Source organism: Hyperolius riggenbachi, chromosome 4 (genome assembly GCF_040937935.1).
Source record: "Hyperolius riggenbachi isolate aHypRig1 chromosome 4, aHypRig1.pri, whole genome shotgun sequence".
NCBI lineage: Eukaryota > Metazoa > Chordata > Amphibia > Anura > Hyperoliidae > Hyperolius > Hyperolius riggenbachi.
Genome location: NC_090649.1, coordinates 255,440,447 through 255,464,142, shown reverse-complemented (window position 1 = coordinate 255,464,142; position 23,696 = coordinate 255,440,447). Strand labels below are relative to the sequence as shown.

Genomic DNA, 23,696 nt, shown 5'->3' with positions numbered 1-23,696 from the left:
GGCCAGGAGCGGTCTGCGCATGACGGTACAATGATGTCATTGTGCCATCATGTGCAGAGCACTCCTGGCCGTGCACACATGGGGGCGGGTTCTGTGCAAAAGTAGAGTTAGGTTATAGTAAACTATTGGTAAAGATTACTAATATTTTAGTATCAAAATTAAGTAGCAGAATATTGGTAATTTTACCCATATTCTACTAGTGGCTATCCCCGGCGCCTTTTTAACAAGGTGCCTTTTTTACATGTATGCCCTATAACTAGCCATTCAGAAGTAGATGGAATGGTTAAAAATGGAGACACCGAGAGTAGTGTCTCCATTTTATAGTGTAGCATGTCAAAAACAATAGGGAATAATGGTTAGTGAGACAGGTATACTCACAAACATGGGTAACCGCACAGGCAACCACTGTATAGGCAGGTAAGGATATTAGACCTGTCCTCACTCAGGATTAAGAAGTCGCTCTCTGTAGTTCAGGAAGAAAGGGGTAGGTCAACCCTACACAAAGGGTGGACACAGTATCGCAGTAAAAGAACAGAGGCGCCAGCAGGATAAAAGTAGATAAAACCTTTGAAAATTTGCTAGGAGGAAGTGGTGGAATTACCTCCAGAAAGCAGACTCGAAATACTGTTTGAATAATAATACACACATTTATTGTATAGTACCCCAAGGATGCAACACATTTCGCAGGCACAGCCCGCTTCATCTGGCAATAAGGTGGGGACAAGCAGAATTTCGGCAGTAACAAGTATAGCGCCTCTGTGAAGCGGAGGCGCTATACTTCTTACTGCAAATGCAAATTGAGTGCAGCATGGAACTGGTCCAATTAAAAACAGTAAGAAAGGTATTTGACTAGTTTAAAGAGAACCCGAGGTGGGTTTCTGCAATCAATATAGAACACAGAGGCACATTCTGCATACTATCACCAGCCGCCTCCCGTGCTCTGCTGTCCCCCCCTAGAAAAAACGCCCCACTAGCGACAAACAGATTGTCGCTAGCTGGCTATTTACATTGATGCTGCCACTCACTGCCGCTCCCCCGCCTCCTTTATATCGCGGCTCCCCGCCTGCGTCCCTTCCCTCCCCGCCTTTGTAAGCTTCCTCCAATCGGCATACGGAGGTGGGGAGGGAAGGGATGCAGGCAGGGAGCCACGATATACAGGAGGCGGGGGAGCGGCAGTGAGTGGCAGCATCAATGTAAACAGCAGATTAGCGACAATCTGTGTGTTGCTAGCCTGGCGGTTTTTATAAGGGGGGACAGCAGAGCACAGGGGGTGGCTGGAGGCACACTAAAAGGGCACATAGGCTGGTAAAAGTATGCAGAATGTGCCTCTGTATCCTATTACTGATTGCAGAAACCCACTTGGGGTTCTCTTTAATTCCAAGCAGCATACAATTTGCATAAAGATGGTCATCTCTATTATGAAAGGGAGTGAAAGGGGGTGGGGGGAGGCTTTCTGAAATTACCTCAAAACCGATATTGCCTCAACAGCACTTGGTTACAAACCGTGGCCTGGGGCATCGGGTCCTGATCTGTGTGGGTGACAGTCCTCCTGCATGTGTACAAGGCCTTAGAACTGACATGTTAATTGATAGAAGTACTCTGATAGACACAACCTTTTCTTAGTTTGCATAAAATGATTAAAGAAAAAAATTGTACAAAATTTTTTTTTTTTTTTTTTTTTGGTGAGCAAGTGGTGGAAGAAAGAAAGAAAGAAGGCCAAGTTTCATTTGCACTATTTACATTCAGAATTTTTATCCTTACACAGTAACAGACAAATTGTTTACCTTTTCCATGATACAACCACTTCTCCTTTCCTTTTAACAACATTCTTTGCTGATATCCCACCACTTGAGGAATGTTCACTTGAAGAAATTTTTACATTGGTTTTACTGGCAGTTGTCCTTTGTTTCCTGTGCAAAGATTCCCTGGTCATATGCTTGTCACGTTCTTCCACTGTGTCATGCCCTTGGCCATCAATTTCAGCCTCAATGTCCGGTAAAACAGAAATTTTGCGCCTTTTTGATGATGGTTCTTCTTTTGATAATTTCCTTTTCTTTCTGTTTGGACTGGAGTCCGTGCATTCATGTTTTGCTAGATTCTCCACAGACTCAACTGCACATGCAGTTTGACTGTTTGCAGCTGTTTTTGCATTTGTTGACAATATTGTGTCAGTAAGAGGTATTTCCACACATTCTGCCCCCACCTCGTCATCATCCCACTCAGTTTTTTCTGTACTGGTCATCACGGTTATGTCACAGCCCATGAAATAATTCTCCACATTACCTACTTCTGGTACATCGGCTTCATCTGGGCCTGCTAAATTTTGGTTTATGGTATCAGGTGATCCATTAACAAATTCTATGGTTTGGGGTGATGTGCACACAAGTGGTTTCATATTTTCAAAGTTACCAGATTTATCTTGAATATGTAAGAAGCTTGACATTTCAGAAACTTCAACTATGGACTTACTAAGTAAATTAGTTTCTGTTTTAGGCATGCCATCATCAGAGACTTCATGCTGTAATTTTTCATCAGGGGAGGGACAATGTGTACTTTCCAATTTATTTGCAACAGCATTATCTGTTTCTGCTACAGATGAGCAATCAGACACTGGAGAGCTAGATGATATGGCACGTCTTATTTTAACAATGAAATGGTCATTAGACTTCTCCATTATTACGGCTTGCATGGGTTCACTTGGACAGCACTGGAAGCCATCAAGATCAGTTGAATTTGCCAGTGAAGACATGCTAGAATTGTCAGAATCCAAAGTTAAATGTATGTCTTGTTCTGTGGCATCTTCCTCATCAAGCACAGCATCTTCATTATAATGTGCAGTGACTTGAGATGATGATTCAAGAGCACAAGCTGGTTTAAGGAAACTAAGATGGGAATCAGATTTTAAGGGAGAAGGAACAGTCAGAGATACAGCAAGATCCTCAACGAGGAGAGAATAGGACTTCAGCCTGTCGTCGGAGGTTGAAAAAAGTCTGCTGGAGGAGGTGCTGGAAGGAACTTCTAGTAAACAACTTTCATCAAACACATCAGGATTCAGAACTGCCTCAGGCCTAGGAAATGTATCTATACGTGGAGGAGAACTGGAAGACCAAGAATAATCAACCTTTATAGGGATTTTCAATTCTGTTATTGAACTTACTGTATCATATTTCAGACTTGAAGTGCCTTGCTTCTCTGGAGTGTCCAAAAGCCACATGCTTTCATGTGCAGTATTAAGCTCTAAATTGTCAGAATCATGAAGCAAACTTTTAAAAATGTCACCCATATGATCATCACTTACCAAATTAAATGATAAACTTCCAGAATCTTGTAGTTCTTTTGGACAATCAGTGGAAGTATCCGGTTTAGCAGGAGAGGTAATGCAACTCTTTGACTTTGGGCTGGTATGACAAGGTTTAAACCCAGTTTTGTCAACAGTGGTACTCAATGAATCATTTAAAAACTTATTTGCAGCACTCGAGCTACCTGCACATTGTGATTTTGTGTGTACCTCTGTCTGACAGGGAAAATCCAAACGTCTTACTTCAGTCCCAGGTTTATCCTTACATTTCTTGCTTACAGTTTGAGATTTTTGTGTCTTAGTAGATTTGTGAGCTCTTGTAGAGGAGTTGCTATTTCTTTTCTCCTCTTGATCATGTTCAAGTTTGGCCTTGTCACAGAGTGTTACAATCGCTCCTTTAAGGGTGTCAAATAAGGAATCAAGTTGTTCTTCTACAAATTTCCATAGTCTCTTCTTCATGTCTATTAACTGCTGTTGAAAGATTCGGTCTACAATCCCATTCTTTTTCAGTTGCTTTAATCTAGATTCAATAAGTTTGCACAGTTTGCGTTGCAATTTTTCTGGTGAGCAACACAAGCTTGACCAGTCCAGTTTGATCACAAGAGTGGTGTAATATAATGTTGTCACCTCTATATAACGATGAAATTGGGACAGTGGAAAGAGAATCTTAAATTTCATATACCTTTTTCTTACAAGCTTCTTTATGCTAAGTAACATATGCAGCACTTCCTGAATGCAGATTGGAGTAGCAATATTTATTACTTCATCAAGGCAACAGGAACCAGGTGAGTTCTTATGTTTCTGAGTTGGCAGTACACTCTGTTTTGAATGTCCATAATCTTTTGCTTTTCGCTGTAAGTTTCCATAATCCTTTGCTTTTTGCTCAGTTTCATCAACTGGTTGTTTTAGTGGTGAAATTATTCCATTTGACTTGGCCAAAGAGGCTAACTTAGTTTCTGGATTTACTGGTCTATTTTTCACATTTGTAACTTTTACAGGTTCTGTTTGGTTTGGAATTCTTTTAGAATAGGAAGACTGTTCAAGTTCCAGTTCTTCATCACTTATGATCTCCCCTTCCTCAATTTCATCAGAAGAAATCTCTATAGGAAAAGCTGACTCAATATTGTTGACAGGTTTACAATTCTCTTTGTTCAGTTCATTGGGAGTACTTGTGCTCACTCCTGCTGAAAAAAAAATTGACAGACAAAAAGACAGAGGACAAAATAGTTAATATTTTACAACATAAAATTCAATGTGCAGTCAATATGTACAGTTTTCTAGATATTACGGTAGATTTGAGACAGGCATACTAGTAATGTCTTTTCCAGCAAATTTTTGGCAAGCCCATCACAAGATTTAGCTCTTCCTCACAGGCAGTAAACCACCAACACCTCCTTCAAAGGGAACCTGAGGTGAGAGGGATATGGAGGCTGCCATATTTATTTCCTTGTAAACAATGCCAGTTACCTGGTAGTCCTATTGATCTTCTGGCATTAAGTAATATCCGAGTCAAAACACTGGAACAAGCATGTGGCTAATCCAGTAAAACCTGAGTTTGCTGTTCAGGGTCTATGGCTAAAAGTATTAGAGACACAGGAACAGGAGGAATGCCAGGCAACTGGTATTGTTTAAAAGGAAAATAAATATGGAAGCCTCCAGTATTCCTCTTACTTCAGGTTCCCTTTAAAAATGCAGACCTTTGTCCCCTCATCATTTGTATAGCAATCAATCAATCAATCAATCAATCAATCAATCAAGGGCAGAAGCACAAGGAAATATATACCCCAGTGACTGTATAATTCACTAAACCAACCAACTGCAGTGGCTTAAAGGAATACTTAAGTCTGATGAAAAAAAATACTTTTACTCCCCGGGTATCCCCTCAGCCCCCTGCAGCTGAACCGGCCGACAGGCTGAGAACGCGGCTGATTACCAGCGTCCCCGGCCGCAATAGCATTATAGAGGGCGCTATTGCGGCCGGGGATGCGGATAATCAGCAGCATTCCCAGCCTGTCGGCCGGTGACGGCGAAACCGGAAGTGGCCGCCGGCGAGACCAGGTGCATCGGAGGGACACGGCGAGGGCACCGTTCAGCTGCAGGGGGCTGAGGGGAGCCCCGGGTGAGTAAAAGTATTTTTTTCATCAGACTTAAGTATCCCTTTAAGGCTTATTGGAAACCGTAGGGGTGATCAGGATATGCAAATATTTTCATGTTTATGCAAACTTATATGCAAATATATGCAGCTTGAAAATAGACCAATCAATTTAAACCTTAGTGGGACTTGATTGGTCCATTTTCAAGCGGCATATATTTGCATACAAATTTGCATAAACTCAGAAGAATTTGCATCCCTAGAAAAAGATACTATTATCATGTTATCCTTTTCTCCTGCAAGCATTTTATATGTGCAGTGTGAGTGAGGCAAGCAAGTAATCAAGCCTCGGGGCAGTACATCAACTTAGTATTTGTTTTTACAGGCTTGGTCCTGGGCTGACAAGAGAACCATCCTATAATGCTTCATGATGGTATGGGGGCTTGACCAGGTGGTGGGGTTCGCCTCAGCAGATGCAATCCAGTGTTGGGATTTCCAATCGGGGTCCACTCTACTGCGCAGGCACAAGCAGTCTGCGCAGTAGAGTGAACCCAATCGGACTTGGCTATTTCTGCTGGAGCCAGAGCGAAAAGCCACTAGTGCTCCTGCGCACAGTGGCAAGTTTTATTGTCGTCATTTGTCCGGGGGTCCCAGCACTGAATCGGGCTGGCGGAGGAAGACAGGGGAAGCCTCATTATAATCCAGAGGCTTACCCCTCCTGAAGTATCTTTCTTTTTGTTAAAGTTACAGGGTAACCACTTGAAGACCGCAGTGTTAACCCCCCCCTAAAGACCAGGCCAATTTTAGTTAAATAGGCCACTGCAGCTTTAAGGCCAAGCTGCAGGGCCGTAAAAAACTTAGCAAACAGGTGATTCCCCCTCCCCCCTCCTTTTCTCCCCACCAACAGAGCTCTCTGTTGGTGTAGTCTGATCGCTCCCCCAATGTTTTTTTTTTTGTTTTTTTTTTAGAAATATTTGTATTTCTATATCAAATGTGGCTTTTTTTTTCCACTACCCGCCCTCCCTCCCTCCCCTGGCCAGCCTATCAGCACGATCGGCTGTGATAGGCTTCAGCCTATCACAGCGGATATTAGCTTCCCTGTGTCCCAGGGGGACAGCCGTGTCACACGGCTGTCCCCAGTACAGCGCTGCTGCAGATCGCATCCCCGTACAAAGTAACTAGACGGCGTTTTCGCCATCTAACAGGTCTCCCGAGCGAAGGTGGAGCGGAGCTCCTCCTTCCAAGCAGGAGATGCACGCGATTTCTTGCTAGCCCCATAAACGGCCATTCACGCTAATCTGTTAACTTTACGGCCCATTTGAAGCAAAAATAAACATATGAGAGAATATGTGTACAGATAACAGATAACAAATAGAACATTAGTAGAAAAAGTAAAAAAACGGGGAGAAAAAGTCACTGCGTCTTATATTCCAAGTACAGGGAGTGCCCGACTTACAAACACCTGCCAAACCCCCACGATGTCGGGGACTCCCTGTATTGAAATCGTGCCCCCCTCCCCCTTTCTGTCCTCCACTACCCCTGACAGCAGGGCTCACCTCATCCATCTTCTCCAGTAGAGATTAGAGACTTCTCTCTCCTTCACTGCTCCTCCAGTGCTGGCTTCTGCAGATCGCATCATCAGTAGAAGCTGGCACTAAGGGAGCTGTGAAGGAGGGGAGAGGTCTCTAATCCCTGCTGGAGCTGATGGATGACGTGAACCATGCTGCCGCTGTAGTCATTTATTCAGGGGGAGCGGAGGACAGAAGGGGTCACACGGGGGACAAAAGGGGACTTATAACACATAGGGAACGCAGTAATCAGGGAGACACTCCTGGACTATGGACACACCTGGTTTCGTTTTTTTTTTCCTCTGGTTTTTGCCCTCTAAAGCTAGGTGTGTCTTATGGTCCACAGTGTCTTCTATTCCGAAAAATAAGGAATCGGTTTATCAAATAGCAGCAATCGGCTATAATAAAAGGATTGTAGTGCAGAGCAATAAAATGTTTGAACACTACAAAAAAACTTCTCATGCCTTAAGGGCTTGTTCACACTGAGTTTTTTTTCCCCCGCAAGCTTTTCTAAAAGCGCTAGTGTAATGAATTCCTATGTGAGTGTTCTCACATGAGCAATGAGCTTTCTTTCCAATCACAAATGTGTGTCTTGCACCATTTTCTGGGCGACTGCAAGGTATAGGAAAAATCGCAAATGGCTTTAAGAGCTCTTTAAAAGCGATTTTGTGAGCGTATTTTAAGCAAATTATCTTTAAAAGAAATTTCCAGGTCAGAGGGCACTTCCTGTTTGTCTGCACACACAAAAATCACAAATTGCACAACAAACAAGCATACAAAAATTAATAGCAAAAAATGTAAACTGCTCTACTGCCAGAAACTGCTTAACCTCCCTGGCGGTAAGCCCGAGCTGAGCTCGGGCTATGCCGCCGGGAGGCACCGCTCAGGCCGCGCTGGGCCGATTTGCATAATTTTTTTTTTGTTACACGCAGCTAGCACTTTGCTAGCTGCGTGTAACCTCCGATCGCCGCCGCTACCCGCCGATCCGCCGCTATACCCGTCGCCGCAGCCGCCCCCCCCCCCCCCCCCAAGACCACGTGCGCTGCCTGGCCAATCAGTGCCAAGCAGCGCTGTGGGGTGGATCGGATTCCCCTTTGACGTCACGACGTCGATGACGTCATCCCGCCCCATCGCCATGGCGACGGGGGAAGCCCTCCAAGAGATCCCGTTCTTTGAACGGGATCTCTTGATCTCCGTTCGCCGGCGCCGATCGGAGGGGCTGGGGGGATGCCGCTCAGCAGCGGCTATCATGTAGCGAGACATTGTCTCGCTACATGAAGAAAAAAAAAAAAAAAGGTCTTTGCTGCCCCCCTGGCGGATTTTAACAAACCGCCAGGGAGGTTAAAATCGTTCACAAAAGCGCTTAGTGCTTGCAATTTGTTGTGTGAACTAGGCCTAATTCCCATCTAAAATAACATATGCCACACCGCAAGCATACGGCAAGTAGCAGAGTTTTTTTTTTATGCTAGAGCCCTACCAACTACAATTGTAATTATAATAGTAATTGGTGCACTTTTTTGATACATGAGACATATGGCTGGCAATGGGGGTGGGGAAAGCTGAAGCAGGTACATGTCCAATAGTGACACCTATAAGCTCTCATGACTATTGTGAAATATGGTACTGTTGAGAATGTTGATTACAATTCAAACAGTATACACATTAAAGCAGAAATGCAAAGGGGAAAATATTTATATGATGCATTCTGACATGCAATAGGAAAATACTAATATCATGCATGCTGACATGCAATATTAAAGCAATTCTCAGAATATAAAAGATATACTACCTTCAGTTAAAATGCTCGCAGCAGAAGCCTTTGCAGTATGTTCAGGTGTATATGGATTCACTAAAGGTCTAGCTGGGCTTTTTAATGGACTGATGATTTTGGGTATAGTCCTTATGAAATTTAAGTCCATACTCATTACAGAGCTCTCATCATGTAAACATTGATCAGAATTTGAGGGTTCACAAATACCTTTTCTGATTTCAGTTATATTTGGTGTCAAGCTGCTTGTTTGGTCTGTAGGACGATCAGTTGGCTTCAAATGTCCATCATTTTCATCAGCTAAATTAGTCATGTTATTTTCTGAACAACTCTCACTACCACTACACCTGTCAATTTCAATGAACGAGTCCAGATCAATAATATCAGACTCATTTTCAACATTGTCCATATCTTTAGAACTTGTAGTCTCTTTATCACTGAGTAAAAGCTGCTGGCAATCTGAAGCAGACTGAATAGGCTCAACCACTGCCTTGCCCTCTTCAGGAGTCATGGTTGGCTGGTGTTCTTTGGAAATTGCTATATCATATTCTGCTGGTTTAGGCACCGAAACCGATTTTGTGTCATCTGCCATTTGTGTTCCTGATCCAGACATCTGTCCACTGTGCAATAAATCTGATGGTTTATTTTTGCTTAATTGGTGCCGAAACTCTTCTTCATTTTTCGCATTTTGACAAACTTTGGAAGATGCCTCTGTGGCTGCTAAACTAAAGTCAGCTTCGCTACTGGGGAGAGTGGAGATCACTGGTTCTTCATCCCGATATTTATTTTTTGCAGGAGAAAGTGTAAGATTAAGAGTCTCCATAAATGATAATTTCAAGTCCTTTTGGGAGTTAACCATCTCCTGACCAGTTGGGGCTTTTCCACAGTTTTGAGATGTTTCTTCTTTATGAAGACTATCTTGCATTCTGTTTTTATGTGACGATTGGGGAAGCAGGTTTCCTTCCTTTTGATGCACTCTAGGTTTGTGCATAAATGTCTGACTATCTTTTTCATCTCTAGATCTTTTCTTTTCACTCCTTTGATCGCTCTCAAGTTTCTTTTTGGTTGATGGTGGCTCAGTTTCAATTATGTCCAATTTTGAATTGTTGAGCTTCCTTGATTTTGACTCTTCGTTCCTGCTCAATTTTGACTCTTCCTTCCTGTCCAATTTTGACCCTTCCTTCCTGCTCGATTTTGATTCTTCATCCCTACCCGATTTTAACTGTTCGTTCTTGCCTGATTTTGAGCCTTCCTTTCTGCCCAAATTTGTGTTTTGCTTCCCGACCATTTTTGAGTTATCATTCCTGACAGGTTTTGGGTCTTTGACAGATTTTGAGTCTTCTTTCCTGACCGATTTTGAGTCTATATTCCTGACCGATTTTGAGTCTTCCCCTCTGACCGACTTTGAGTCTTCCCCTCTGACCGATTTTGAGTCTTCCCCTCTGACCGATTTTGAGTCTTCCCCTCTGACCGATTTTGAGTCTTCCCCTCTGACCGATTTTGAGACAGTGTCTCCATTCTTGGAATCAGTGTATCCTGAGTAAAGCTTATCTTTTCTTTCAAACTCACTAGTCCTTTTGCTATTAACTTCATCTGGGATGGAAGTCTTATGAGAACTTTCATTTTTTAGACTTGAAGAATGGGATCTTTTAGACTTATGTAGGTCATTGTTCTTTTCTGATGTTCTGTGCCTGTGCTCCACAGTTTTGTCTCGTTCATGTCCTTTAGACTCATTTTTTTGAGGAGATTTTTCATGCAGTATTAACTTTTCTTTTAAATGATGCGATTCTCGAAGTACATCATCTTTCGAAGAACTTGGCTTATGTGAGCTTGAATAGTGTTTCCGACTGCCTGTTTCACAATTCACATCTGATTTTGAATTTCTACTATCTTGAGATCTTTCATAGTTTGTTAGCTGTCCATAAGATTTCTCCTTCACTTCAGAATTACAACCATCAGTAACAGTTCTGATTGTAGACATATGTCCTTCAGTCCTTCGCCACCTATCTCTGTCTCTATTGTGACCTTCTGAATCAATTTCTTTTTTAGTCTCATCTATGTCTGACTTTTGTCCCAAAGCTGTTTTCTGTGATTGCACTTCCTCCTTACTTTGTCCAACGTCGGATAATTTTGATATAGCTTCAGAGTTATTTGTCTTGCAGTGTGCCTGTTCAGAACGATTTTTTGAAGAATAGCTATATGTCAGGACTTTATTAGAAACTTCTTTTCTTACATAGCCATCTTTATTTCTCATGTTGAAGTAATCTCCATCCTTTAATACTGCATTTGTACTTTGTGTACTTGGTAATGGTTCCGGCCTAAAATTGCGACCATTTCCTAGATAAGCCACCCTGTTCAAAGAAAGGAACATTCATTACATAAAAGCATAGAACACTGTACTTAAAAAATTATAGCTATACAACTTTCCTATGATAAAAAGTCTTGAAGGCCATTTCTAAAAAGATAGGATTTTGCATTTAGCATTTACACAGTGTCAAACCTTGTATAACTCAACAATTATGCAAAAAAGGCTATTAATGACTGTTGATGCTATGCAGAAGTGGTGATGGGGACAGTTGGAGGAGCAAACAGTGCAGCATCAGAGTAAGCAAGGCGAAAGGGGGGGACCAATGACCTCGGCCAGCGCTTGCCTGGTCTCTTACAGAGGCATCTAGAGAGGTCAGAGCCCGCTGTACGCTCACTACCGTCTTGCCACAATAGCAGTCTCGGGCAAGAACTGTCTAGTGCATCGCTGGGCAAGAACTGTATAATGCATAGCTAGGCAAACAACAGCCCACATGAGCTGTAAATCCGGCCCACCGCTAGGCGGGAGGATTCCTCTCCTCCCCTCCTGCAAAGTCGCCAGCGGGCCATAAGCGTGGGTTAACACTCACCTGATCGGTGCTTCCAGCATCGCATCCCTATTGCAACAGGGCGTCACATGATACACCGTCGAGACGTGCGAGCGTATTACACACTGGCACGTTCTGACAGTGTATGATGCGATGCCATGTTGCCATGGAGATGCAACGCTGGAAGCATTGATCAGGTGATTGTTAACCCTCACTTATTGCCTGCTTGCGACTTTGCAGGGAGAAAGGACATTTTTTTAGGAATGTGGCCTGTGATTTTCGTGGCTGTCAGCGCTGGATGCCCTCTGGTGAAGAGGAAGGGTGAAGCCTCTTTAGGATCCAGAGGCTTCCCCCTATTGAGGTAAGTACCCTCCTAGGGGCACTTTATTCACTACAGGCTTACTTTAAAGAGACTCTAACGAAAAAAGTTCCCCTGGGGGGTACTCACCTCAGGAGGGGGAAGCCTCTGGATCCTATGCAGGCTTCCCCCATCCTCCTGTGTCCCACGGCGGTCTCACTGCAGCCCATGGAACACACAGCCGACAATTTGTCAGGCTGTGCAATATTTACCTTTTCTGGCTCCAGCGGGCTCGCTGTTGCGGCTCTCTGCTTGGAAGTAGGTGGAACCTTCCGACCTCTGTCGGGTCCGCTCTACTACGCAGGCGCAGAAGACTTGCGCCTGCGCATTAGAGCGGACTGACAGAGATCGGCTATTTCCACCTATCTTCGGGCGGAGAGATGATACTGCGCCTGCGCTGGAGCCGGGAAGGTAAATATTTACATCCCTGCCGTTTGGGGAGCTTTATCGCCGTCGCCGTGGGACACAGGAGGAAGGGGGAAGCCTCAATAGGATCTGGAGGCTTCCCCCACCCGAAGTTAGTACCCCCCAGGGGAACTTTTTTTAGTTAAAGATTTTCTTTAAAATCACTTCCTGTCTTCAAGGAGACAGGAACTTTGCACACTACTTTTTGCTAAAGCAGAGTACGCTCTCCGCCTAACTAATCAGAAGTGGTATGAGAAAAGCAATAAGCCTGACAGGATGCTGGCCAGAAAACTGACACAGAGACTAGCTCTCAACAGATTAAACCCAATTAGGGACTCTCAGGGACGGCTCCTTCATGACCTCCAGCTCATTCTGCAGCAGTTCGCCGGCTACTACAGGGACCTTTACAACGGAACCACCACAGATAAGCAAGTTACTCCGGCCCTGGCCATTTTAGATCTCTCCCAAATTCATATACCTAGGCTGGAGGCTGCCCACATAGCTAATTTGGGTGCACCAGTGACACCAGATGAAGTCCTAGAGGCTATCAAGACTCTTTAAATCTCCAAGGCCCCCGGCCCGGATGGATTCTATCCACAGTATTACAAAACGCATAAAGAAATCTTAGCACCAGAGCTAGCCACTCTCATGAATAGACTCATGCTCGGCGAGGAAGAACTCCCAACTGATATGCTCAGAGCCACAATTGTAGAGATACCCAAACTGGGCAGGGATCCAGCTGAAGTGAAGAACTACTGCCCGATATCCTTAACAAACATAGATCTTAAAATTATAGCGAAAGTCTTTGCAATAAGGCTAAACAAATGCCTTCACACAGTAATCCATCCGGACCAGACAGGCTTTATAATGGGCCGACAGACCACTGATAACATACGTAGAACGCTGGGGGTCATGGAGGATATGCGGTCCTGTTGAACGCCTTCTCTGCTCCTCTCTTTGGATGCGGAGAAGGCATTCGACAGGGTAGATTGGAGAGACAGGAGGCTGGTAATGCAGAGATTTGGCCTTCCTGAATATCGTCAGAAGTATGTATACAGGCCTCACAGCTGTTGTGAGCAACATGGGACTATCATCATCTCAGTTCCCAATTCTCAACGGCACGAGGCAGGGGTGCCCCCTCTCTCCCCTTTTGTTCGCTTTATGCATAGAGCCCCTGGCCATCTTAGCAAGGAGCATCTCAGATATTTCGGGAATTGAAATCGGTGGTTCAACCTACAAGATAGCCCTCTGTGCAGACGACACTAACCCCCAGGTCTCGCTGCCTAATCTTTTTAAACTTATTGATAGCTTCAGCCAAGTCTCAGGGTTTAAAATAAATAAATCTAAGTCGGAGGCTCTAGGAATTGGCACACACAGAAGCAGGCCCTCTACACCCTTTGGTTTAAAATTTAAAAGAGAACGCTCTTAAATACCTAGGAATCTTATTAACCTCTGAGTTATACAATCTATATAACGCTAACTACCAGCCTATGTTAACCTCACTTCACAACCTACTGAGACTGGTCTAGATATCACATCTCACTCATTGGACGCATAGCTGCAGTCAAGATGACCCTCTTGCCCAAACTACTCTATTTGTTCAGGGCCCTACCCATAGAGATAGTCACACGAGATATACGTAAGCTACAATCTCAAATCATTAAATTTATCTGGGGCAATAAACCACCCAGGATCAAATACCAATACTTGGCCAGGAGTAAAATGCAGGGCGGATTTGGGGCACCACAGCTATTGCATTATTTTAAGGCTTCCAGACTAGCTCAGACTATTCAACGGGCTACACCGACAGGCAAAACTAGGTGGGTAGACCTTGAAGCTTCCCTTATAAGACCCTTCCCCATTTACAGCCTTATCTGGACAGATAGGCCGGCCATTCCGTTCGTACCCCAACATTCACTCATCCGAACCACAGTATCCATATGGAAGCGGCTATCTAAATCCCTAAGTTTAAATAAACACAGCTCTCAACTAACATCTATTTTTGGGAACCTGGATTTTGCTCCTGGCTTAGACCCCCAAGCATGGCCACAGTGGTCTAGGAGAGGAATTTTATGTATTAAAGACATGATGGAGGATGGTCAACTATTATCCTGGGGGGGATCTTTCCAATAAATTCTCCCTCCCTCTGTCAGAGATATTCCGCTACTTACAAGCAAGGGGATATGCCCAACATCTTCTAAAGGAGGGTCTGAGAGTAGTTCCATGTGAAATCGAAAAATAGTTTATCAGTAGGGTGATCAAAAAAGGACTGATATCCAATATGTACTCGGTAATCTGGTAGCAGACACTAGAAGCCATTACCCCGGCCATGAGCAAACGGCAGGAAAGACTCCATTGCTCTCTAGATGAAAAGACATGGGACTCTATCTTTAGTCAAATTGCTAAATCCTCTATTAACGTCATACTCAAGGAGCGCTCATACAAAATACTGTACGATTGGTACCGCACTCCATCTATTCTAAACTAACTCAGTGGGGTCTGGTCAGTTCTGATTTATGCTACAGAGGTTGTGGCCAAAGTGCTGATCTATTACATTGCTGGTGGGATTGTCCAACTGTCTTCATTCTGGCTTACATGCTTTCACCTGATCTCTGAGGTTCTTGGGAGAGAGGTTCAGACCGATCCATGGGTAGCCCTGTTTCACAAATGCATTCTTCGGCTTTCAAAAACTGCTAATGCCTTCATAGCTCATGTATGCAATGCGGCCTAATCCCTTCTAGCCAAAACGTGAAAGGCCTCCCCTCCCCCCAAAAACATGCTGATATTAAAAATAAAAAAATATATTCTCTAGAATATATATAACCTCTTCTCTGACCAAACAACCAGACCACTTTTTGGGGGGTTGGAGCATGTGGTCGGACTGGACCTCATCCCATTGACATATGGTGGAAAATGTACTGTGTTGTACCTGCCACTTCCCGGTTATAGAGCAGTGCAGATTTTTTGTTGTACGCCTCTTGCAAGAAACGACCCATAGGAACACAACCTTTGTCTTGACATTAATGTTAACCAATGAGCGGGACACCTTATTTCTGTTTACTTTCCTTATTGTTTTTTTTCCTTTTTTTTAATTTCATGTTGGGTTTAGGCTTTTGTTATTGTAGCTCATTAGATTCTATTTTAATCATGATGCCATCCTGTACCATTCATCACACAACGGGTCAAGCTAGGTAACTGCTCCTCCAGCGAGAGAACTACTAATACAGGGGCGCCTCAAGGGTGTGTACTGTCCCCGCTTCTGTTCTCCATGTACACCAATAACTGCACTTCCTCCTCAGAGTCCGTCAAGGTCATCAAGTTTGCTGACGACACAACTATCATCGGCCTCATCGGCAGCAACGGAGAGCAAGACTACCGCAGTGAGATAGAGAGAATCTGCAATTGGTGCAAGAACAACAACCTTGTCCTTAACGCAACAAAGACTGTAGAGCTGATTGTTGATTTCAGGAAAAACCCTCCCACTCCCCCACCAGTCCACATAGGTGGGACCGAGGTCTCCAGAGTACCATCAGTCAGGTTCCTTGGCACAACCTTATCCGCTGACCTAAGATGGGGGCAAAACACCATCAAAATTCAAAAGAAGGCACAGCAGAGGCTATTCTTCCTGCGCCAACTTAAAAAATTTGGCATGCCTCGGGAGCTGCTGACCAGCTTCTACACTGCTACCACGGAGTCCATACTTTGCTCATCAGTCATTGTCTGGTATGCCGGTGCAACGGCCAGCGACAGACACAAACTGCAAAGAATCATTAGTGAGGCAGAAAAGATCATCGGTTCGCCCCTGCCACCTCTTGATCTCCTCCACACGGCTAGGATGAGGAAGAGGGCAACCAAGATCTCTAGTGACCCCTCCCACCCTGGCAGCCTCTTTTTTGAGCTCCTCCGATCTGGTTGGCGTTTCCGGACTATCCCTTCCAAGACCACCAGGTGCAGGAACTCCTTCTTCCCCCAGGCAGTTCTACTACTCAACAACACCGACCCCTGACTCTTTCCTCCTAGTCTGCTATCAGCACGGGTGCCATAGGAGCTGCTCCTCTGCCCTCCCTTCTGAATCTCGAACACACACCATTAGTTAGATGTAGATGTATCGTACCGTTAATGTTGTGTATGTGTAATCGTTGTAAATGCTCTGTTAATGTTGTCAACATATGTAATCTGGCTGTATATGTAGCATGTTTAACTGTTGTATTTGTGTACTTTGCCTAATGCCATGTGTACCACAAGCAATTCTGAGTACGGCACCACCGTACTTGGCGAATAAATCCATCTTGTATCTTGTTTCTCCATATGTAATTACGTTTTTTGGGACGTTGACTCTCACCCCTGTTCATCTACTCCCGTCCATATCAGCGAGAACTATGTATGGCTTCATGTTATTGTATTTTCTATGCATTTATCATAATAAAAATTTAAAGTTGGAAAAGAAAAAAAACCACGTCCTGTCTTATGGACCTCTATGGCTCAGGTAAGAATCCTGATAGTTATAGGGACAATCAGAATTAACATTTGATGATGGAGTCATAACTCTTCCTTGTGCAATGAAAAAAGTTTTATCTGTGGATTTCTCTCTTTAAGAAACTCACATTCTTAATACTAAAAAAATGATGTGAGGGAATGTCTCCTACATGGTAAGATAGACAGCAATAAAAACCTCAGGTCCTAATTAAAAATAAGCTGGAAAATCTACATTGGGCAATTGTTTTGTGCCACTGGAAGCAGGATTCCTGTGGGCAGAGCCATTACTTTGTACAGAATTAAATCAAAGCGAAAGTGAAAACTGATTAAATAAAACAATTGTATCTACAGTCCCACTCCTATCACACAGTCTTTATTTCCTTCTAAAAGTTAAAAATCAATGACATTTTTTTTTATAATGTTATTAACCTCCCATACAGACAAATTTTGAAATTTTTAACTGGACTTTTTTTGTTTTCAAATACTTCCCCGATCCAAAGGGTCAAACGCTGATACCCTACCCCCCTTTCCTCAGGAATGCAGTAGCAGATATTTCGGAAGACTTCCGAAACGCTTCGGAAACCTCCACCTGCGTTGTTGCGACCAGCCCCAGACTGGCAGCCACCAATTAGGCTGCGGCTGCCAAGGTGGGGCAGGCTGCAGCAGTGTAAATGGCCATTGCAAAAGCCTTGGCTGAGTTTTGAAAAAAAAATAAAAAAAATAAATAACTTACCGCAATATCGAGGGGATGGAGCCTGGAGGGCTTACCTCAGGACAGGTATATTAACTATGATATGCCCCACCCAATCCTCCATCGTTAAGACAGTGCCCGTCATTACAAGCCCTGTCTTTTTTACCAGAGGTACTCCTTAAGCAGAGATTAAGACTTTATGAAATGAGCATTAGCTGTAATTTGTAGTTTCATAAATAAATAGGCTTTTAGGTAAGATTGCTCCATGCAGTACAGTGGATTATACTTACTTTTGATTGAGTCCGTCGATGATATCATCTTTACGTTTGATTTCAACTCTTGCAGTTTTCATGAGAGCAGAAATATTCCGTTTTAAGCACTGATTTTCTTTTTGCAAAATGCTGTTCTGTAACAGGAAAAAGGCAAAACATTTTACTCCTCATGTCAAAGTATATGGTGAAAGCAGATTTTCAAAGCTGCCAACTAAGCTTAGGAGTGAAGTGACTAAACACGTTATTTTATTCAAGCAACTGGGAGGCTCTCAGTTACAACTGACAACGCCATAGAATAGCGCTATATTAAAAATTTCAAGTTTATTCAATTTTTAATTCGATCAACCTGTGTGACAAAATGGACCACCAATCAGAAATAAATCCAACACAACACCATCTACAGCAAACCATGTATGGTCGATTCTGTAGTGATGGTTACAAACAGAAGAAAACATGGTGAAAGTGTATTGCAAGCAGGGCTGTGGAGTCGGTACAAAAATCTTTCGACTCCAACTCAGACTCCTCAGTTTCTAAAACAACGACTCCGACTCCAACTCCGAGTACCCAAAATTGCTCAGACTCCGACTCCTTAGTCAGGGCTGTGGATTTTGTACAAAAATCATGCGACTCCGACTCCTCAGTTTCTGAAACCACGACTCCAACTCCGGGTGCCCAAAATTGCCCCGACTCCGACTCCTCAACTCCACAGCCCTGATTGCAAGACAATATCGGCACTCCAATAATGAGTGGCAGGGACAGGTGTATTCGGATAGCTGTTCAGATACACCTGTTCCTGCCACCCACCAGCCTGAACGCCCCAACCTGCACTTTGAACTAATGCAGTTATGCTCCATTGGGAATGAACTAGCCTATACACAGGTAAAGAAGCAAGGCTTACCAGATTCCGACAACCCACATTAAAAGGTTGTAAACGAGTTTGATAGATGGTCCGCAGAACTTTCAAATGGTGTCGTTTCACCAGCGATGTTGCACACCCCAGATTCCTCCGGAATATATTAGATATCCTGAGATCGCAGAGACTCGCCAAAGAGGAGTCCAGTAGGATAGTGACATGAAAGATGTACGGCACATCTAAGTGTAAACCGTCTTTATTACATAACAAGTAAAACAATTTAAAAGCAAGGATAAAAGAAACTCACATACGGGACCCGTGCACTGGGAACCCCGAAAAAGTAGCGCGCATAAAATGGTCAATAGAGGACCTCAAATAAAATGGTGCCGCCTGTCGCCTTCCCGACCGGTTTCGCAATCTTGTGTCATCAGGGGAGATCACGTCTCCCCTGATGACGCAAGATTGCGAAACCGGTCGGGATCACGTCTCCCCTGATGACGCAAGATTGCGAAACCGGTCAGGAAGGCGACAGGCGGCACTATTTTATTTGAGGTCTTCTATTGACCATTTTATGCGCGCTACTTTTTCGGGGTTCCCAGTGCACGGGCCCCGTATGTGAGTTTCTTTTATCCTTGCTTTTAAATTGTTTTACTTGTTATGTAATAAAGACGGTTTACACTTAGATGTGCCGTACATCTCTTTCATGTCACTATCCTACTGGACTCCTCTTTGGCGAGTCTCTGCGATCTCAGGATATCTAATATATTCCGGAGGAATCTGGGGTGTGCAACATCGCTGGTGAAACGACACCATTTGAAAGTTCTGCGGACCGTCTATCAAACTCGTTTACAACCTTATAATGTGGGTTGTTGGAATCTGGTAAGCCTTGCTTCTTTACCTTTTTGTTCGAAGATCCTGTATACCAGAAAATGACGAAAGCTGTATTACTATAGACCTGCGCTAACTTTATATATTCATTGCTTGTGTGGACTTTTGGACATTGTCCTTCTCGGCTGCGGTCGCCTTCTGCCTTGGCGCTGACACTTGTTGTTTATTTTAGCCTATACACAGGCTGGTGTTGTCGCTCTAACTTTCATACACAAATTCTGAATAATATTGCATTAACCTTAATAAAAGGATGTTTGATTGCACGGTTTTCGTATAAACTATTTTTCTTCAGTACTGAAGTGTTGGCATGTCTTGCGAAACACTATTGTTCCTCCAGTTAATGTTGTATACCTGGGATAGCCTGAGCAACCATGGAAACTATTGCGAAACCAAAAGGTGTGCATGCAACAACCAGAATATTGAGCACCGTTAATGTGGACATGCTTCAAAATATGATCCAACAGATATGAATTAAGAACTCTTCAAATACTTATTCAAGCTACAGAAAGCTTGAAACGTGCCAACTTGATCAACGTGCCAATCAAGGTCAAGCACTTCCATTTCTATATTCAATATGAAATCACTTTTGGACAACCAAATTCAGAAACTTGAAGATAACTATTCTGGGATAATCCCAATTAAAGGGAAGGTTCAGGGACTAGCTAAAAAAAATAAAAATCCATTTCCACTTACCTGGGGCTTCCTCCAGCCCGTGGCAGGCAGGAGGTGCCCTCGGCGCCGCTCCGCAGGCTCCCGGTGGTCTCCGGTGGCCGACCCGACCTGGCCAGGCCGGCGGCCAGGTCGGGCCTCTTCTGCGCTCCATGGTGCGTTCCACGCCGGCGCGCTGATGTCATCGGACGTCCTCCGGGTTGTACTGCGCAGGCTCAGAACTACTGAGCCTGCGCAGTACAGCCCGGAGGACGTCCGATGACGCCAGCGCGCCGGCGTGGAACGCACCATGGAGCGCAGAAGAGGCCCGACCTGGCCGCCGGCCTGGCCAGGTCGGGTCGGCCAACGGAGACCACCGGGAGCCTGCGAAGCGGCGCCTAGGCCACCTCCTGCCTGCCACGGGCTGGAGGAAGCCCCAGGTAAGTGAAAATGGATTTTTATTTTTTTTAGCTAGTCCCTGAACCTTCCCTTTAAGTGACTGATTTTTCTATTCCATTGTTCAATCCATGCAGTCTATGTATGGCCAGCTTAATAGATTGGTTCACATCTGCAAAGCAATGAAAAAGAGCAATGATGCAAAGAAAAACAGCAGGCAGAATTATTTATCTGGTGTACTGCATCACGTTGCATTGGTCTGAATAAGCACGAATGTGATGAACTGGGACTCTACATTTTTAGAGGCTGTTATATCATTAAAGAGTAGGGTCCTGCAATCAGTGAGAACCAACCCCTAACGTAGCCACACTACCTTATGAAGCCAAAATAATTTTAGCTAGATTCAATCATTTAGAATCTGTTATCCCAAACTGAATTACATTTAACCTAGAACGAAAACAAAATTATTTGTTCAAATGATTGAAAGACAGCACAAAACTGAATCAGCCTGGTAATGGCCATATCACACAGAGTTAACTAACCTATATCGCAGTCTTTTGCTTCTGCACTGCATTCTGCTCTCCATCTTCCCAACACTTCCATCTTCACAGCCAGAATAATGGAGAGCAGGGTGCAGTGCAGAGGTATGAGTCAAAGACATAAGTAAATACAGACAAAAATTGACCAGCACCACCATAAAGAGAACCTAAAGTGAGAGGAATATTGAGGCTGCCATATTTATTTATTAAACAACACGGTCCTGCTGATCTTCTTGGCTGCAGGAACGTCTGATTCACACACCTGAAACAAGCATGCAGCTAGTCTTGGCAGATTTTTGGCAGAGACAAGACCCTGCTTGTTCAGGGTCTATGGCTAGCAGTATTAGAGGTAAGGGTTCAGCAGGACAGCCAGGCAATGTGCATTGTTTAAAACTGAATAAATATGGCAGCTTCCATATCACCCTCAGTTCAGGTGTTCTTTAAAAGATTAGTCAAAAATATGGTCCAGCATCACCTTAAAAGAAATAGTCTGTATCTCCTGTTCTTATAAAACAGGTGTCAAACTCAAATACAAAGTGGGCTGGAATTAAACACTGGGACCTAGTCACAGGCCAACCTCAATGTTTTCTGGCCACTTTCCTCCCTTATGAAGTTCCCTGGTGGCCCAGTGGCCCTCCTCCCTCCCCTATTCAGTTTCCTGGTGTCTAGTAGCCTCCTCCCTCCTCTATTCAGTTCCCTGGTGTCTAGTAGCCCCCACCCTCCCCTATACAGTTCCCTAGTGTTTAGTGCTTTCCCAATACCTCCCCCATATTACTTCCCTGGTGTTCTAAGGCTTCACCTCCAATATAGCTTCTCTGGTTGTCTAGAGTGGGCCAAACATAATGCAAAGTGGGGAAACCACTTGGGCGTCAAATTTAACGGCTCTGAGGGCCAGATATGTCCCACTGGCCGGAGTTTCACGTGTATGTTATGAAAGATGGTCAAAGATAGTCAAAGCCGCAGCGTAGGAAAATATCAATAGTCCATCACCTCACACCTAATGAGCTGTAGTGAGTTGTAGCGTGGAACAAAAAAAAAGTCCTCACATAATAGCTCTTTTACTAATGTGAAGTCAATAAAAGCAGGACATAGCTGTAACGGTGACTACAACTTGCAGTTTTAGACTGCATTTTTTTTCCAAGCCACTCAGTCATATCTCTATGCTTTTACTGTTGAATAAGAGGATTTTTATTTTAAAGGAAGACTATCAATGCCCAAGTGTTCTAAAATGACAACGTACAAATAATGTCTAAGTAGCTGTGTTAACAGTTTCCTACTATTCATGATAAATATCAGAGGCAAAAGCTTTAATTCATTGTGTGTAGATTTTAGCCAAGTTTGGAATGTCTCATTTGCAGAGGTATGAATCTCTGCAGTCTGACACGCTAAGAACAGTGTAATGGGCACAGAGGTGCTATACGTGCTATTGATGAGCTGTTTTGTCCCCTAATCTATTGCCTGATGAAGCAGGCTGTACCTGCGAAACACATTGCATTATTTGGGGTACCAATATTAAAAACTTGTTTATTTAAATTCAGACAGTTTATCGTGTTTGCTTACCGGAGGTAAGTCCACAACTGCCTCCCAGCAAAATTTTAAAGTTTTTATAGTTTGAAATGTATACACCAGTACTTAGCAGCACTTCCCAAACATTTCCTAGCTCAGGTTGAAAAAGCATGTTAAATCGATAGTGTCCCTTTAAGGTGGTGCTGGTCCAAATGTTTGAATATCATTTGCTTTGCTTTAAGTGCACATATGCTGTTATTACAAATACTTTTTTGACCTGAAAATGATTAGTTGGTCATAATGTAGATCTAAAACTACCTGTTCCACATTAAACATTTGTATTCAGAGACCAGAAACCCCTCAACAATCCAGTCACCAGAAACCTGAAGAGAAAAGGCATATGGAGGGTGTCATATTTATTACTTTTTATGTAAAACTGATTGCCTGCCTGTCCTGACGTTCTTTTTGGCTTAAAGGGAAGGTTCAGGCTGCATTTGAAAAAATAAAAAATCCAAATCCACTTACCTGGGGCTTCCTCCAGCCCGTGGCAGCCAGGATGTGCCCTCAGCGCCGCTCCGCAGGCTCCCGGTGGTCTCCGGTGGCGAGCCCGACCTGGCCAGGCTGGCTGCCAGGTCGGGCTTCTTCTGCGCTCCAAAGTGCGTGTCACTTGTGCGCGCCGACGTCATCGGACGTCCTCCGGGCTGTACTGAAATCTTTAAACGCTCCTTCAAAACCAACCTTTTCCGACAAGCATATTCTCTAGCTTAGGCCATGCACCCACTAAATAACCTAATTACGCACTGCCTGTATATATACTGTATACTTCCCTACCTTTTGTTTCCACCCCATTCCTTTAGATTGTAAGCTCGCAAGGGCAGGGCTCTCACCCTTTTTGTGTCACGGAATGTTATTAATTTAATTGCTTGCACAATGTTAGACATTTATACATTTTAGGCATCATGTTAAATCAAATTGTAATCAGCAGTGCTGTATTGTGTATCAGTGTTCATATTTGTTGTATATCATTGTCTGTATCATTATGTATCCCTTGTTTGTTTTCTTACATTGTACAGCACCACGGAATAT

The 23,696-nt window shown here is 43.8% G+C and overlaps 1 protein-coding gene across 3 annotated transcripts in view; it reads right to left on the bottom strand.

The window, feature by feature from the left end:
• CASP8AP2 (caspase 8 associated protein 2) overlaps positions 1 to 23,696 on the bottom strand; it is an 85,499-nt gene that overhangs the window by 33,328 nt on the left and 28,475 nt on the right. The window contains exons 6-8 of one of the 3 annotated variants that reach the window (XM_068231148.1): positions 17,799 to 17,914; positions 8,748 to 11,077; positions 1,785 to 4,482 (exon numbers count right to left, since the gene is read on the bottom strand). In XM_068231148.1, coding sequence (XP_068087249.1) covers positions 1,785 to 4,482; positions 8,748 to 11,077; positions 17,799 to 17,914 — 5,144 coding nt within the window. The remainder of the gene's footprint in view (positions 1 to 1,784; positions 4,483 to 8,747; positions 11,078 to 17,798; positions 17,915 to 23,696) is intronic. The other 2 variants (XM_068231149.1, XM_068231150.1) reach the window with 2 other exon arrangements.